We start from the raw sequence: 18,835 nt of genomic DNA on the forward strand, positions 1-18,835 counted from the left end.
GGTCCTATAGTAGTGCTCATAGTAAATGATATTTATTCATATAAAACATCTCTAAGACATTCTTAAGATAAGCTAATTGGTGCATAAAATTCCTTCAAAGAGACACTAGTACAAAGGTGCACATCAGCTACACTTGTACAAGTGTTTCCACTACACTTGTAGCGGTGTAGCATATGAGGGTGACTGAAAAAGTGTAGGCTTTCCTCGACACCCTGAGATGTACGCTATAGTGGTGATATAGGAATATAGATTGCACATTGTTAACAGAAAACATGTAACATGTAGAAACACTAATATTCTAATGACGGCCAGGCACATTATCAAGTATGAAAGGTTTAGAACTTATAGAATTTGATATTTCTTCCAAATATCAATGGCACTCAAAATGCTTATTACTATAATTTTGTCTAAGTACTACTACTAGTGTACTAGGTAACTAGCATATAAGACAATGAGTCTCGCACACTACGTAATATGATTTAATTTTGTCATGAGGTACTACTACTAGAGTACAATACAATGTTGGTCAATGGGGTGACAAAATAGTGCCTTTTAATTTATCTTAAGGCAAAACTATATTTAAAATTAGACACAGTGTACAAGAGATGTGCCCACTTTGAACATAATTCTCACGTTGCCGCCATTGAGATTTAAACATTGATTTCTTCTTCCAAATATTACCTACTGAACCAGTCAGCTAAGCTAGTGCGGGCATCTTACTCCAAAATATATTATAGCCATACCTGGTTTGCATATCCTGCAAGATACAAGCTAGCTTATTGTACTTTAGCTAGCTAGGTCTGATCTATCTCTTGCTACCTTTAAAGGATTAACAAGTCCGCTTCTCACGGATCACTGTTGTATGTAGTAGCTCATTTCTGCTAAGATACAACATTAGTTATATGTAGATATATCAAATACAATTTAATATTATGCATATGTATACATAACATGCAAGGCATTGAAACAACATAATGTCTTAAAAAATACTTAGCTCTGATCTCATTTATAGTCCGGAGTTAATGTGGATGTGAATAAGAGTTATTATCCAAGAATCCAAGATTGACCTCATAACAGCAAGACCTAGAATATTAACCATGCATGAAAAACCCATTCGTGTACAAACTCCAATAGATCAACTAATGCAGCACCCATAAGTTTGTGAGAATAATCGAAGATCCAAGTTGAATCCCAACCCTAAGGGTCCCACACCGGGCCCCACATCCCGATCCGTTCTTAGTTGGATTTGTTGACGACGATGCTGGGCCGGTGGAGGTGTCGACAACCACCGTACCATTCGTTTTCGGATCGCAAAGCCTCCAAATCTTCGATCTACCTTCTACTTTGCCGTTTACCGTGATGGATGATTGGTTTAGAAGAAAATAGCCGGAGGCTGCAGGACGTTGGCGCTGCCGCCGTTCGTGGAGGAAAACGCTAGCGCCGCTCATTGAGGAATAGGAAGCCGTCGCCACAACCACGATTTGAAGCGCCCGCCGCTGCTTGATGTAGAAAACGCCACAGCCGCCGCCGCCGCCGACTTCGACGATCTGAGACTTGCAGTACGTCACCATCACTCTGACTTCGTCGCCGGGCTCCAGAACCGGATCGGAGTCGCAGAAACCCCAGCCCGACCAATTCTCGCTATCCTATCGGTCATACGTTAAGACGGTCCTCTAGTCGTATATATAGTTTTCATCCATGAATATAAGAATAGAGAGATAGACAAGAGATACGGATCCGAGGAAAATCATCAATTATTTATTATTCATAATATGATAGATACGGAGTATATATTATGGGTGAGTACGGATTCGACAAATCTGCTCTGCTAAATTCTTAAAATCCGTTCGCATATGTTTGTATCTGACAAAAATACCCTTGAGAACTTTCTTGGTGCTATTGTGCTGAAAATGTGTTAATATATGACTTTTTGGAGTCGCTTGACACTTTGCGGTTAAACGGCATGAGGTGACTTTCTCAAGTGGAGGTCATGGGTTTGAGTTGAATAGATACATATTACATGTAATAGGGTCAATAATACTCAAGAAAAATGACTTTTTCGAGACAATTTTGGCATCATATGCTTGGATTTGACAAAAATATCCTTACTTTTAATGCTCCATTTTTTGTCAAAAATAAAAGTCAAAGGTATGTGTTTTGGTCAAGTTGAAAGTCTAGGACTATTAACTATAGACTTAATTTTTTTTTTGGATACAAAGAGAGGGACGAAGTCCAGTGAGAAACACTAAGAAGCATTATAGCCTATCTACCCCGCGTCGAGCTCTCGCCCTGACCCTATCTTCCCAGAGTACCTCCTCAATGCATGGCGGCTAATGCTCAAGAACCCGCGTCCCCATCTCGTGTGCCAAGGCAGCCGACACAAGGTTGTCAGCTACTTTGTTACACTATCGAACGACATGCCTGAATTCCACATCCTGAAACTTGACAATTTTCTTGACACAAAGTTGCACGATGTTGCTTCCCCGTCCCACTCTAAGGTTCTCGTTGATGCACTTGACCATGGATAAGGAGTCGCTTTCCACCATGAGGTTCCTCGCTCCGTATCTGGCAGCCATCCGGACCCCCAACAGGATCGCCCAAGCTTCCGCATCTTCAACCGAACACAATCCAATATTGTGCGTGAAGCCATATAGCTATCGCCCTAGGTGGTCGCGCAACACTCCTCCGCATCCCGTTGCAGCATTCATCCACGTTGACTTTCCAACACCCAGGCGGCGGCTTAGTCCATGCAGTCGGCATCGCATCGGCCCTAGCCACCACCCTCAGCGTCCACTTTTTCCGGAAAGGCTCTTTGATATCGTTGTGTTGGTTCAAGATCCATGCCCTATTCTGCTCAAGGTTCAACCGTTTCCCTTCAAATATCTTCATGTTCCGCCATCTCTAGCACCACCATAGGCCAACCCCGAACTTCTCTGCCTAGCATTCTCCGATGCCTAGTTTGGCATCTGCGACAAGATTAGCGGATAACCAATCATTCCAATCCAACGCCTAAAGCATTTGCGTTACCCCTCGAGGCAGAAACAACTCCTAGAAATATGCAACCTCCCCGCATGCTCGAAAGATATGATCCAACGTCCCTGGCGTACCTGCACAAGACAAACACCATGAGTCTGTTGTAAATCCCCGCTTGGCACGTTCACAATTAGACATTAACTTCCATTACTTCACTAGCCACAAAAAGTGGTTTATTTTGTTTAGGACTCTAAGCTTCCATACTTTTTGCCAGTCCTTGTCCACATCCGCTGCACCCTCCATACGCAAAGCATTGTAGGCCGATCGTATGGAAAACCTGCCATCTAATTCCATCCCCCAGCCCCACTAGTCTTCCACCTCCTCTTCGTTTAACAACACATGCGCGTAGAGTTTGATTCTCCATTCATCGCTCAACATATTCTAAAGTTGTTCCCACTTCCATCCTCTCCCTCATTCCCAGTAATCCACCACACTTGCATACAGCTCTGGTAAGCTCAGCGGTTTCTGCATATAATCAAACAATCACCGCCCATGTATCCAACTATCCATCTAAAACCTTGTCTCCCTTCCACTTCGAACAATCCTTGTTAGCCCACTCTCCAGAAGATGGTTTGCACTACACACTCCTTTCTACGTGCCTGAGGCACGTCGCGTTATGCCCACAGCCCGCCTGCCATCTTCGTTTCCATATTTGCTCGTTAGAACTTGCGCCCATAGGCTATATTTTTTCCGTACGCAAACGACATCCCACCCCGTACGAAGATTTGGATGACAAGGCACGTTCAACCATCTAATTGTACCTGTCTAAAGAGGTTCTACGTGAGGTGGTAAGTGAGAAGACTACGTTAGATTTATGGTCCGAGCTGGAGTCGCTTTATATGGCCAAATCTCTGGCGAACACGCTGCGTCTGAATGAGCGTTTGTACACAGTCCGTATGACGGAAGGTACTTCTATTAAATCTCACTTGGATGAATTTAATTCTATTTTATTGGACTTGGAGAATATTGATGTCGTAGTTGAAGATGAGGATCGTGCTGTTTTATTGCTTGTCTCTCTCACTAAATCATACAAGCATTTCAAAGAAATTATGTTGTATGGTAATAGTAGTGATACCCTTACTTTTGACAATGTTAAGTCAAACCTGTTGTCTAAAAAAAAGTTTAACTTTGATATTAAGTCTGAGGACAAAGGTGAAGGCTTGACTGTAAGGGGTCGGTCGTTCACTTCAAATAGAGAGTAGCAATAAAAAATCTAGATCCAAGTCCAAAGGACGTAAGTCCAACAAATCCTGTAAGTACTGCAAGAAGCAAGGTCATGATGTCACTGAATGCTTCAACCTGAAAAACAAGCAAGAGAGAGAAAAGAAGTCCGTTGAAGCTAGTGTTGTTGAAAGTGATTCAGAAGGTGATGTCATGCTATCTGTTAGCTCCGGTGACAAACGGAGCAAAACTAAGTGGATTCTGGACTCTGGTTGTACATTCCACATGTGTCCTCACAAAGACTGGTTCGTCTCTCTAGAACTGGTTGATGGTGGAGTTGTCTTTATGGGTAATGATACCCAATGCAAGGTTAGTGGAATTGGAAGTGTGCAGATTAAAACTCATGATAATGTTGTCAAGATTCTTACCAACGTTCGGTATATTCCTAATTTGAAACGCAATCTGATATCCTTGGGCACATTGGAGTCTCTGGGGTGTAAGTACATAGCTGAAGGTGGAGTTTTGAAGGTTATAAAAGGCTCTCTTGTTCTCATAAAAGCTTCTCATTCCGGAAGCTTGTACGTGTTGCATGGCAGTACTGTGACAGGTTCAGTAGCGGTATCCTCATCGATGTCTGATGCGGATCTCACTCAACAATGGCATATGCGTCTGGGGCATATGAGTGAGAAAGGCATGCATCTCCTGAGCAAGAAAGGTCTCCTTGGTGATTCAGGTACGGGTAAATTACAATTTTGTGAGCATTATGTTTTTGGAAAACAAAAGGGGGTAAGTTTCTCTACTGCTACACACCATACCAAAGATATATTGGAATACATACATTCCGATTTATGGAGACCGACTAAATATCAGTCTATTGGAGGTTGTAGATATTTTATGTCTATTATTGATGACTTCTCTCGTAAAGTCTGGGTCTATTTCTTGAAACATAAAAATCAGGCATTTTCTATTTTCAAAAAGTGGAAAATACTTGTTGAGACTCAGACAGAGAAAAAAGTCAAGAAGCTTAGGACAGACAATGGCTTGGAGTTCTGTGAGTCAAATTTCAATGACTTCTGTGTGGCAAATGGAATCGCCAGGCATAAGACCTTTCCTGGTAAACCCCAGCAAAATGGTGTTGCCGAGCGTTTGAACAGGACTCTACTGGAAAGAGCTCGTTGTATGCTCTCTAATGTTGGGTTATCGAAATTGCACTATTACAAATGTAAAAGTACCTATTGTATTATTATTATTATTATTATTATTATTATTATTATTATTATTATTATTATTATTAGTATTATTATTAATGTAAACCTGTTTTTTTTTTTTGTGATATGTAAACCATTTTTATAAATTTGATATTTACTCCGTATATTTTAGAAAATAAATCATATAATATTCCAATATATAATGTCTATATATATGATTATTACCATTAAAGAAGATAATAAAATATATGGTGGATGTATGTGCATGACAACAATAATTGAAAAAGAAAAAAACAGACATAAATAAGATATGTCACTGGGTGGTAATTATGAAACATTGGTCGGGAACACAGTTAATAAGAAGTTCATGTATTACGAGGTAGTGGTGTGGCGTGCACCCTTGAAAGCAAAAGTGCTGGCTAGATGAGTTGCATGTGGTGATGAATTGATGGGGTGTTGAGTTCTAGTCGAGCCGCAGTTTGCACTGCTTGAATAGATAAGCCACGAGAATCTCTGGATTTCAATACCGAATATAATTAATGTAGAAAAGGAATTACCTATTCTATTGGGATCAGATATAGGAAGAAGCTTTACTGAAGTTCTATATATATCAGAGTGTTTAAAATAAATTATTCAAATAAATTATGCGAATAATCATTTCTTCAAAGCCCTACCAATTATTAGCCAATAGTTTGCACAACTATGGGATTCTGTTAAACTGGACAACAGTTTTATACCTTGCCATCATCAAATCTATATGGTTATTTTTGTTTTCCTGATACAAAATCCTTAAAAAAGTAATTCCAAACGTACCTATTTGTCGAGTACGTTACATCGAAGGACGCAATGTCACCAAGCACCGTGTGGTTGCGACGAGCTACCGGATCAGCCCAGAACACACATCGTAATTGGTCATTCTCATCAATGTCATGCTTATAATAAAACGCGGCACACTTGTCATTTTTCCTTGACAACTTATCAAGAGAATATTGTGCATCACACCCATCAATATATGCATGGAAGTCGCGTTTTGAATTCTGGAAATCAACACTAGTTGCCCCAACATTTTCATAACCACTCACAAACTCTTTTAAAATCCTAACACCCTGACTTGTCCCCACGTTTGCCTTTGCGCAATTAGCCATGAACGCTTGATGTCCAAAATCAAGTTTGCGGTTCACTTTCATGAACTGCCTAGACATAGGAGTACACAACACATGAGTGTGCCTCTCCTCAAATGAAAACACCCAATACCCCCTGGTCTGGTCATTTTTAAAAACGATCCTAGCCTTACACCCCACCGTATTTGAAACCCTACGACGCTTCACAGGCACATGGCGCTTATATCCCTTATGATTACAAAGAAAATGTCTCAAAACCACCTCGCCCCCCCCCCCCCCCCCCCATCCTTTTTCACAGAACCATGCCTAACATCAAACCCCACAAGAGCAACATACTTTATATAGAATTCCTCACCCTCCGTTAGAGTTTTAAAAGTCTGGCCTATGACTGGCTTACTCCCATCATCACATTGTGGCCACCAATACTTTGATGACCCATACACTATTCAACGGTACAATACTCCTAATAGACTCAAGCCCATGGATTAATCAATCAGGAGTAGCTAAACACAAACCCTTCTTAGACTTAACCGATGATGTACCAGAGAATTCAAACACACTTAGAGCATACAAGCACATAAAGAATTAAAACATAAAACACATATATTTCACATAGGGTAACCGCTTAGCATTTATCACAGAGTCAAAGCAAGACATGCAAAAACTTATCAAGTAACTACAAATTACTAGAAGAGAGAGCAGATATCACACCACATTTATTCGCTAGCAGATAGCACACCACATTTATTCACTGGCACTCATTGTAAGTTCACAAAAAACAACACTCCCCCTTACTACGTGCACTCCCCCTTTTTGGCAAGCTAATGGACAAAGAGCACCATCCGGACTGGTAGGAGGAAGAGGATGTCTCCAAGGCTTCATCATCACCAGCAGGAGCAGTATGAGTGACATTGTAACACCCCTTAAAAACAAGCAATTTAAAAGCCTTAAACATGCAGATAACTGAGCTAAACAACAAACACAGCGAAAGTCTAAAAGATAGATAGATAAACATAAACCGAAACACGGGGTGTTATGCCACGTTCACCAAAAGAATGAACGCTACGGCAACATCTGCAATGTATACATCTAAACCCATTGTCTTTGAGTTCTATATCTAAGCTGGCACACAGGCCACAAAACAAAAGGGAGAAGCTATACTAGTAAGCACTAGACTGCGCACTCGTCTAGACATCACCTGAAAAAACACAATAAAACATGGGACGACGCCTGGTCAGCGAATAATGCTGAAACCCACCAATACATGTGCAATATCATACATAGATAAGAAATACATTTGTAAAATCATTTGCGAAACGGAATACATATATATAAGTGCAAAACAAGGAGTAATAGTCAACACAAGACTCACCACTCTCAACAACAACACGGGAACACATCCCAAGACCACAAAGGATAACAACAACTCAAAACAATAAAGACACGACCAACGGCAACACATGCCTAGGCAACATATGCCTTTGTGACTACACACGTCACAAGAAGAGAACTCACAACAACGGCTACACAAGCCCTCGTGACGTCACCCATCACGAGTTGATATGCCTTCCTTATGCCCGGTTCCAACCTTATGGCTACCTCCAACCTTATATCTAGTTCCAACCTTTACCTCCAGGACCCCTGTACGCCAAGTCCAACCTTATTCCTCCGGGAACCGTCGTTCCCCCTCCAACAGTCCCTCCAACAAAACCACCAATTTCATAGTACACGAGGGTACCGTACACACACACGGCAACACATGCCTCCCAAGAAATACGTGAACCTTACACAAAGGTCACAACTCCATAATCGCGTCACGGCCACCACGAGGACCGCTGCAATACCTTGGTGACTAGTGTCTCATACCACTAATCGTGTAATCCAGGTAAAGCCACACACACATCACACCACAACAGGAATCAATCAACGGATCACAACGAAGATATGAAACCATACTAAATCAAGGAATGGGTCACAGCCCAACAACAACAACGATGAATAACACAAGTTATCATCCACCAATAAGAAGGTACAAACAACACACATTCTAGCATTTAAACACCAAACTAGCATGCTTATCAAACGGGTAAACCAAACGTAGTTCCGAAGAACACACAAGACTCATCATGGTTCAATGAAACACAATGTTGAACACTTAGCACGATTCAAGACACCAAAACCTACATGGAATCCTACCATATAGTTCTAGACATACATAACATCAAGAAGACACTCAAATAGTTCCACAAAAGAACATCGCGAAGTCAAAAGACCAAATACCGAGTCAAAAGAATCACGGGGAACAAATCCCAATCAAACACCACAGTTTTCCCCGCGGGTGGACCCATGGGTGGTGCCTCACCCCCCCCCCCCCCCCCCCCGTGGTTCCGCCCGCGGGAACATCTCCCACGAGGCCTTGTACCTGCGAGTGGGGCGACGGGTGGTGCCCCGCCCGCCGTTCCGCCCGCGGGTACACGTCCTGTACCAAAAACAATCCCTTCGGGGATTTCCAACTCCAAGCTCAAATTCAAGTCCAAAACATGCCAAATCTCACCAAATACAACAAAATGACTTGAACCAAAGGAAATGCCAAGCTATGGCACAAATGAACCCTAAACACAAGCTCTAGATATGCATTTTCACAAGATAATGTATAAACACTCACATTTCATAGCAAAACACATGTAGAATCCAAGAAATATTCACATAGGTAAGCAAAATAGATTTTGTAGAGCATGGGTTACCTCATTCGCTTATCCAACCAATTCAAAACAACGCCAACTTACGCTAGGCTCAACTCATAAGCCAAACAGGAACGTGTGAATCAAACCGATCCTCAACTATTAACAAACGTACTAATTAAAACTAATTAGGCTTATAAGGAGAATTGAACCCTAAACCTTTCTTTAATTACCCACAAGCCCAACCAACTAAGCTAAGCATAGTATTATTAAATTGACCCCAACATTATAAGCTAATAACCAAGCCTAGGAGGTGGAACTATTAATTAACACTAATAAACAAGGCTTACTAAAAATGCTAAGGGTAGGACTTGTACCCCAGCTACACACTAAACAAATCACACACCTTACCACTAAGCCAAACATCCATTTATTGACTAACCTAACAACAAACTAATCTAATACGAATCTAAACACCATCAACCAAAGGAACCAGCAGCTTACCATCTTCTTCTTCGTTCTGCATGCTCACCATCCCGCGGGTGGAACACGGGTACACCCTCCACCCGCACCTGCTCTGCTTCACCGGAGTCTCGTAGCACGCCGGAAGACCTCCCACGCCGCCGAACAGCTCTGCTTTGCCGGAAACAGAGAACCCCGATCATCCATCATCAACACCGCCGACGCACAGCTTGCCGGAGATGGGAGAGAGAAACATCGCAACGCAAAACTGCCTCCACCGTCTCAAGATTCCGACTTCCACCGCTGCTTTGCTTCTTCACCGGAAATAGAGGAAAAGGCTGGAGCTTCGCCGTTCGCCGGAGGAACACTGCCCGCCGGAGGTGCTTACTGGAACTCGCGATGCAGCTTCTCACGCTCGTTGGTCGACACTCTAACTTCCACCAACACTTGTTGGCCGAGAGAAAGGAACGGGAAGGGGGGGTTTGGTTGCCGGAGATAAAGAACGAGAGAGAGATGGGCGATCGCCGGACTGCTCGGTCTGCCGACAACAACCGCCGCTGCTCCGCGCCGCTTCGTGTCTTGCCGTCGACCACCATAGAGGAAAAAGGGAATGGATGAAGATGGATACTCAGCCGTAAGGTAGAAGAAGGACTTAAGAGATGGAATGGCGTTTGGCTACTGTCTGAATGGGAAACATCATAAACATATTAATCCCATACGCATAGGTTCCACATATACTAGCGTAGGGGGATAGTTATGCTGTGCATCCGTATGCACCATGCACGGTGTATACAGATGCCAAAATGACGTCGTTTTATTAAAAAACGCGCGTCTTCCCTTTAGTTCATATGTTGTTGCTGGGAATCGAACCTGATTTTTTTTTAAGAGGAGACGCGCGTTTTATTAAAAAGACGTCGTTTTTGCATCCGTATACACCATGCATGGTGCATACGGATGCACAACATAATTTGCCAGCGTGGGGTTACCAAAATGGATGGGCTAAATTTAGAAGGTTGGATTGGGCTAAATAAGGAAGGTTGGATTCATCACAAGGCCATGGTTAGAAGGTAAACATATTATTTAGGCTTGGATATGGTTGGACTCAAGATTACAACATACATACATATATATATATATATATATATATATATATATATATATATATATATATATACTCATGGGTTTGGCTACTTGGATTCAAGGCCTATATAATTATAATTATATTTTTGAGCATTAAAATCACTTTGGGCTTAGTGTGCTTGGGTACAAAAACATTGGTTCACAATACTAGATAGACCCGAGCCCGTTTTAAAATAAATAGCTATATAAATATTTTTATTAAAATATTTAATTATCGGGACTATAATTTATTTTTAGGAAAATACGGGGTGTTACAGACATTCTCAAGGGATTCAATGTGACGATTGGGGCTGAGCAGCTGAGCAGCTGAGCCTCGGCAGTAGAGATGGAAGATTGAAGGGAAAGAGAGACATCCTTCATGGTAGCAATATGAGAGGTGAGAAAGGTGACCTGCTGTCTAAGCACAGCCAGTGTCGAAGCAAAGCTAGTAGCAGAAGCAGTCGATGTAGATTCTACGCCTGTAGTTGGTGGATCAGTTGGAACAGGAGCAGGTGGAATCGATGAGAGAGTGGCCCGATCATCAAAATGCGATCATTGGAAGATGCGAGAGTCCATAGATGTCTTGTGAGTGATGTGGCAGAGTTCTTCGTTTGAATAGAGTTGTAGACCTTGTTGTTGTAAAATCCCGATGATCAGACATGGAAACGGGAGATGAATCTTGGCTTCCTTCTTTTTAGCAAAGCTCATAATATGATGATAAATAAGATGACAACGATCAATGGGCAATTGATGCCTGACTTTGTATAACAGAGAAGCCATCTTCTTAGTGACGGTATGCACAGAGACATTCGGAATCCAGTTACTTGATGCTAAACGGAACAGAACAGAGTAAACAGCCGTAAGAACATTCGAAGGAAGACCATCTTTGGGCCAGACGATAACTTCATTGTGGGTAAGGTGCAATGCAAGAAAATCCCCAGCAGGCTCAAACAGATCATCACAAGGATCACGTTGAAAGTAAGCAATTATAATAGAGGGATTGAAGTCATTCCAAACATCCCTCAAGAAAACCTGATGATAGTGCGTAGAAGTTGGTAGGAGAGAATCAGATTGTAGATTCGCATAGAATTCCGGGATTAGCCAGGCAGAGTAAGCACCCACATTCTGTATAGTCTGAAGAAGATTCTGGGCACGAAGAAGATGAATGATGTTGCAAGTGCGGATAAGATACTCAATGCTAAAGTTCTTCTCAGCAAGGATGTCACGACTGGAATGTTGTTGCCATATTGCTTCCAGGGCAGGAGAGAGAAAGATTGGCCTAAAAAGTGTCTCCTTGGATACCTTAAAGGCCCTGGTCTTAGACGAAGTGGCTGGCTTTGGAGCAGGAGCAGAAGCTGGAGGAGGAGCTGGAGTAGACATGCCAGTCCTAGATCTAGTACGCAAAGCAAGGCCAGTCAGACAATGTTCAGAGCTTTTACTTAGGCGAGTTTCAGACACAAATTCAATATCTTCAGACAAATGCTTTTGGAGCTGGAACAGGAGCAACCGGAGGTTCATTTGGATCAGTGATTTTGGCCTTCCCATTGGCCTTAGGTGATGCAAACGGCACAGTGATCACTGGGACAGCCTTTTGTGCACGGGCAGTGTTGGGCATATTTGCAATAATATCTGACATAATGGCTACTTGAACGGAGGGATCCTCAAGCTCAGAGACTATGTCATGAATGGAAACCCCAACATCCTCTGGAACAGAGCCTAGAGCAGAGGCTGGATCAGCTGCTGGAGTAGCGGCTGGAACAGAGGTTGGATTAGCCGAATGCTCAGGCATTGTGGGGATGACCTCTTCTGAGCTGTGTGGTAGAGAACCTGTGAATGCAATTGTAGACAAAGGCATAAGAGATAGACCGGCAGAGGGATCCTAAGACAAAAATGCATAGCAATAACACATAGAAACCAAACACAGCCAAAGAGATAAAAGCAAATTAGAACAAAAGGAATGGATGCATGCCTAGAAAAAAGCAACAAGTGATTGCTTCCTAAGAGGATAAAGAAATTGTTATGTAGGACATACATAATACTCCTTAAATCAATATAATACGGCCGGTTGAGTCACCTTAGCGAAGTAATTGCACACCAGAATCCGGAGAAATTAAAACCTGTGACCGTCTCTTCAAAGACGTTAAGATAGCCATCGACGGAGAGGAGTTTTCCAGTAATCTAATACAGTTTGGCCTAGACGGGGTATATGTGGTCCTGGGTATGGACGGCTAGGGCGGTTCAGAGCTCAGATCTTGTGTGGGGAGCAGAAAGTGGTTCTGAGAGGGCCAAGTGGGAAGAGGGTGTCGTACCGAGGATCAACAGAAGAACCGGGGATCAAGTTAGTGTCCATGATGAAGATGAAAAAGTACGTGGAGAAGGGCCACGAGATCTTCTTGTGCTCAGTTGAAAATCTGAAGGTAAAAGGAGAGGCGGCTCAGACCATACCGGTTGTATGCGAGTTCCTTGATGTCTTCCCCGAGGAGATCCCGGAAATGCCTCATCCGAGAGAAGTTGAATTCTCAGTGGATCTGATACCTGGTACAGCGCCTATATCTAAAGCTCCCTATCGTTTAGCGCCCAAGGAGATGCAGGAGTTGAAGACTCAGTTGCAAGAATTGTTAGACAAAGGCTACATCCGGCCGAGTACGTCACTGTGGGGAGTACCGGTGCTTTTTGTAAATAAGAAAGATGGGAGCATGAGGTTGTGCATCGACTACCGCAAGCTGAACCAAGTCACAATCAAGAACAAGTATCCCCTACCGCGGCTCGACGACTTGTTTGATCAACTCCGAGGTGCCGGGGTGTTCTCCAAGATTGACCTAAGATCAGGTTACCATCTGTTGAAAGTGGCAGACCAGGACATACCTAAGACGGCGTTCCGAACTCACTATGGCCACTACGAGTTCACAGTGATGCCGTTCGGGTTGACCAATGCACCAGCGGTGTTCATGGATCTAATGAATCGAGTGTTCAAGCCTCATCTCGGCGACTTCGTGATCGTGTTCATCGACGACATCCTTGTGTATTCTCGGGATAAAGAAGAGCACGTAGGGCATCTTTGGATAGTACTCCAGATTCTGAGGGAAAAGCAGTTGTACGCCAAGCTTTCGAAATGTGAGTTCTGGAAGGATAGCGTGGCATTCTTGGGCCATGTGATAGACAGCAGAGGCATCTCGGTGGATCCGGATAAGATGCAGTAAAGGAGTGGACCGTTCCGACAACCGTGGCGGAAGTAAGAAGCTTCCTTGGGCTAGCGGGTTACTACCGAAGGTTTGTGTTGGACTTCGCTAAGGTGGCCTAACCGTTGAATAGTGTATGGGTTCAAAAAAAGGTTTTAAGGAAAGAGTGGTCTCTTGACTCACGCTAAAAACCCTTGCCGAAACACGAGCCATCTTTTTCCTTCTTTCGGTTTTGGATTATGCTTCTAAGCAAAAATCCCCCTTTTCTGATATAGTTTGGTTGGAATTATAATCTGTGGATTATAAATTCCATTTGGTTGATATGTATATATCTTTTCCGTAGATATTCATGCATATAACCATGGTGGTCTGATTTATATATATATATATATATATATATATATATATATATATATATATATATATATATATATATATATATATAGGGAATGGATTAGGTGCATTTGTGGCTTCCCGTGCGGTTATGCGGTTGATTAATGTGCGTGAGCTTTGTACTTAATGTGCGTGAGTAGTTCAGAATTACGAACTCAGAAGGAGGCAGAACATAAAATTTTTATAGTCTTTTTCTTTTTCATAATCTTTGAAGCTTTCATTAGCAGCTTCGCTCTCATAAGCAGCCCCTCAGTATGCAAAGCAAAACAAGACAAAATTCATTCCTCCACCACTTCGAAACAAAAACAAGAAGAAAATGCAGCAGTGGATGCACATATTATATCAACAGTTGGTAAAAAGATATTTGAAAAAATTAGCTGCTAAATTAACATTTAAAATAACCTAAGAGTATAATAATAATTGCTAAATTAAAATTTAAAATAACCTAAGGGTATAATAATAATTGCTAAATTAAAATTTAAAATAACCTAAGGGTATAATAATAATAATAATAATAATAATAATAATAATAATAATAATAATAATAATAATAATAATAATAATAATAATAATAATAATAATAATAATAATAGTAATTATTATTATTATTATTATTATTATTATTATTATAATTGTTTTAATAATAATTTTTTTTAAATATAGACGTGTTTTGGAGAAATCATTCTAAAAAACTTTAAGTGAAAATATTGTAAATTGCATTGTTTGTATTTTCAGTGGTTTGGAACAAATTGTTGGATCAAACTGTTGAATAACCAAAACTCTTTCTTTAGCATTTTGATCTTTGGATTACATCACATTTACTAATCATCCAATATCATTGGGTTACATTATAATTAAAATTTTCAAATTTCTACTACATCTAAATTTCTTAAATTAGGAATTTCTTTATCCATAATAATTTATTCAACAATAATGGTTGAACTAAATCAACACTGAGCAAAACACCTAAAGGACTAGTACCGTTGAGTTCATTCATTGATCTTGTATATATGTGCATTCATTAAATATATTAGAAGCATTTGCAACAAAAATACTTGTTACTATTTAAAAAAAGTTTAGTATCAATTATAATGAATCTTTTATATTACATCGTATTCATATACTATGAATTACATATTTAAATAAACAAATTAAACATTAAATTACTTATGTTGAACTTCTCATATATAATCTTACATTTATATACTTTTAAATATTTATTTAATTATAAACATTTGATAGAAAAAATGACCGTCAAATTATGAAATCAAATGAATAGTTCATATTTTAATTTTTTCTTGAGATTTTCTAATTTATCATTAATTATATGATTATCCGATCCGTTAACTTTTTCATTAAGTGCAGTTAATTCACCGTTAGTCTAATTCTAATATTAAAGTCTGATATAGAATTATAACTACAACATTAATCTAATCTACTATACTAATAAGAGGTCAAGAGAGTTATGCCTATAATGGGTAGAAAAAATGGCGGTCAAATTCTTTAATCAAATGAATGGCTCAGATTGATCAGATTTTAATTTTTCCTTAAGATTTCCTAATTTATCCTTAATGAATATGATTTTCCATTAACTTTTCCGTTAAATATTATCTTTTCCGTTAATTTCGGTTAGTTCACCGTTAACTTACTCATTGAATTCAATAAGAAAGGTCTTAGGTTCGAACCCCATCCCAATCAAAGTTGGCATAATTATAATTTAGTAGCTACAACAAAAATAATACATATGCATTTCTTTAATTTAGAATTATGTGTCTACAATATCTTTATTTAAAAAAAAAATAGTTCATTATCAATAAATTAAATAAGAAAAATAATTCCGTTAGTTATATTGTATTTATTTTTCTCCAATATAAAAATTATTTACATTCAAATTTAGCGATTGATTATATTCGCTACATTGTCCCTACAATGTCTTTATTAAAAAAAATTATTCATTATCAATAAATTAGTTAAGAGAAATAATTTTATTAGTTATATTGTCTTTATATTTCTCCAATGTACAAATTCATCAATTGATTATATTCACTACATTGTCTATTATCTTTTTTTGTGCACTATTTATATCAAAGTTATAATACAAAATAGTGCTATATATTTATTTACCAAGTATTTTATTAATACGATGAAAAAATAAAAAATATATAATAATAATAATTGTTTTAGAAAAATAAAGAAATAAAAAAAATATAATTAAACCAATCATATTAACTACTTTGGGGATTTATTGACAAAAAGAGTATTCAAATCACACAACAAATTGAAGTGGAAACTATCTCGCAATGTCCTTGTTTGGCAATCAGGAGTTAGCTCTTCAATACTAGTATATATTTAATATTTTATGCCCTAATTTTTATTTTCTCTCCTTATGTCCCGTATTTGGTTTCAACCATACCTATAGAATTATTTCATTACTATATTATCTTGCATTTGTAAACTTAGAATTGGCTATTTAAATACACAAATTTAACATTTAATTATCTATGCATGAACAATTCCAATATAATCTTGCCTTGATATACTTTAAAGTACTTATTTAAAAAAAAATATTGGACATTATCCCAATCGCGCAATGCGCGTAAAAAACTAGTTCTAATATAAAAGTCTTAATAGAACTCTAACCACAAATCCTACTACCGGAATCTCCTCACACAATATTAGTATATATTGAATATTTTATACTTTAATTTTTATTTGCTCTCCCTTATGTCCCGTATTTGGTTTCAACCATACTCATACAATTATTTTATTGACAAATTATAATCAATCTTGACTATATTATCTTGCATTATTAAACTTAGAATTACCAATTTAAATACGCAAATTCAACATTTAATTATCTATGCAGGAACATTCTAATATAATCTTGCCTTAATATACTTTAAAATACTTATTTAAGAAAAATATTGAGCATTATCTCAATTGCACAATGCACGTAAAAAAATAGTACTATTATAAATTTCACACAATACGTACAAAATTTCAAACATAAATGGACCCACAAAGAAACTTATCATATTATTGAGTTTTATATAAATTTATTCTTATGACAAAAACTTGTGTGAGATCCATGAGATGAGTCAAGCTAAGTCAAAATGAAAATGTCATACTTATATTAAAAAATGTATTGTTAACCACTTAGTATCAATATGAAAAAATGAATTTTTTTTTTTTTAAAATGTAATATAATTTAAAAGTATTACATATTTTCTCATACGTATTACATTTTCTCTGTAACAAACACTTTATTAATGACTAACATTATATTTATCAACATAAGTATTTTTTTTTTTATATTGATCCGATCCAACCCGTCTCATATATAAGAATCCATGAGACGGTCACCCTATTATTATATTAAATATCAAACACATACATAGGACAAAGCACAATTAATATAAAATGAAAATTGCTTTCATATCGATATTTAAATTGAAAACATATGGTCATTCAAAATGTCTAGGGATGGCAATTTTCCCCGTCCGATCTCTACTCGGTAGGGATGGGGAAACTTTTCGAGAAACAAGGAATGTATGTAATTCCCGGCCAGACGGGATACCTCTCCTCAGCTCGCCCCGCCTGTCACCGAATAGTTATTATAATTAAAAATACACATAATTGTATGAATAAATACACATAATTGTATAAACAAACACACATAACTGCATAAAAAATACACATAATTGTATGAACAAATACACATAATGATATAAACAAATACACATAATCACGATGACTCACTTCCGCGCCTCCCAAAACGAATTCGTTTTGGGAGGTGCAGGGCGCACAATGCTGCGCGCGCCGTGGTGCAGGGTATAACGATTGCTATATTTTCAATCGGTATGCTATGGACCCGTGTCCAGCATGCAGGTAACAGTGCCGTTAGTGGCACTGTTATCTTCCACTTTTTATTTTATTTTTATTTTTATTTATTTTTTTATTTTTTATAATTTCAGACCGCTTCGTTATAGGAGTATATGTTCATAATTTTATTACTATATGTTCATAATTGTATATTCATAATGTCAGAGCTCTATGTTCATAATTCAATAACTGTACATTCATACTTCCATAACTGTACATTCATAATTCCGTAACTGTACATTCATAATTCAATAACTGTAACTTCATAATTTTCGAAGCTCTATGTTCACAATTTTAGCGCTCTATGTTCATAATTTTATCACTCTATGTTCATATTGTAAGTTCATAATGTCAGAGCTCTGTGTTCATAATTGCATAATTGTACATTCATAATTGCATAACTGTACATTCATAATTCTGTAACTGTGCATTCATAATTTAATAACTGTAAAATCATAATTTTCGAAGTTCCATGTTCACAATTTTAGAGCTCTATGTTCATAATTTTATTCCTATATGTTCATAATTGTAAGTTCATAATGTTAGAGCTCTGTGTTCATAATTTTATAACTTACATTCATAATTTCATAGCTGTA

General features: G+C 38.7%; 1 protein-coding gene across 1 annotated transcript; it reads right to left on the minus strand.

Moving 5' to 3' along the window:
- Positions 1-2,992: 2,992 nt before the first annotated feature.
- LOC109147386 (protein FAR1-RELATED SEQUENCE 5-like) lies at positions 2,993-6,604 on the minus strand. Its single transcript, XM_019295043.1, has 2 exons — positions 6,216-6,604; positions 2,993-3,107 (listed from the first exon to the last, which is right to left on the minus strand). Exons 1-2 carry the CDS (start codon positions 6,602-6,604, stop codon positions 2,993-2,995), a joined length of 504 nt encoding a protein of 167 aa, XP_019150588.1.
- Positions 6,605-18,835: the final 12,231 nt, after the last annotated feature.

Source organism: Ipomoea nil, unplaced genomic scaffold (genome assembly GCF_001879475.1).
Source record: "Ipomoea nil cultivar Tokyo-kokei standard unplaced genomic scaffold, Asagao_1.1 scaffold1993, whole genome shotgun sequence".
NCBI lineage: Eukaryota > Viridiplantae > Streptophyta > Magnoliopsida > Solanales > Convolvulaceae > Ipomoea > Ipomoea nil.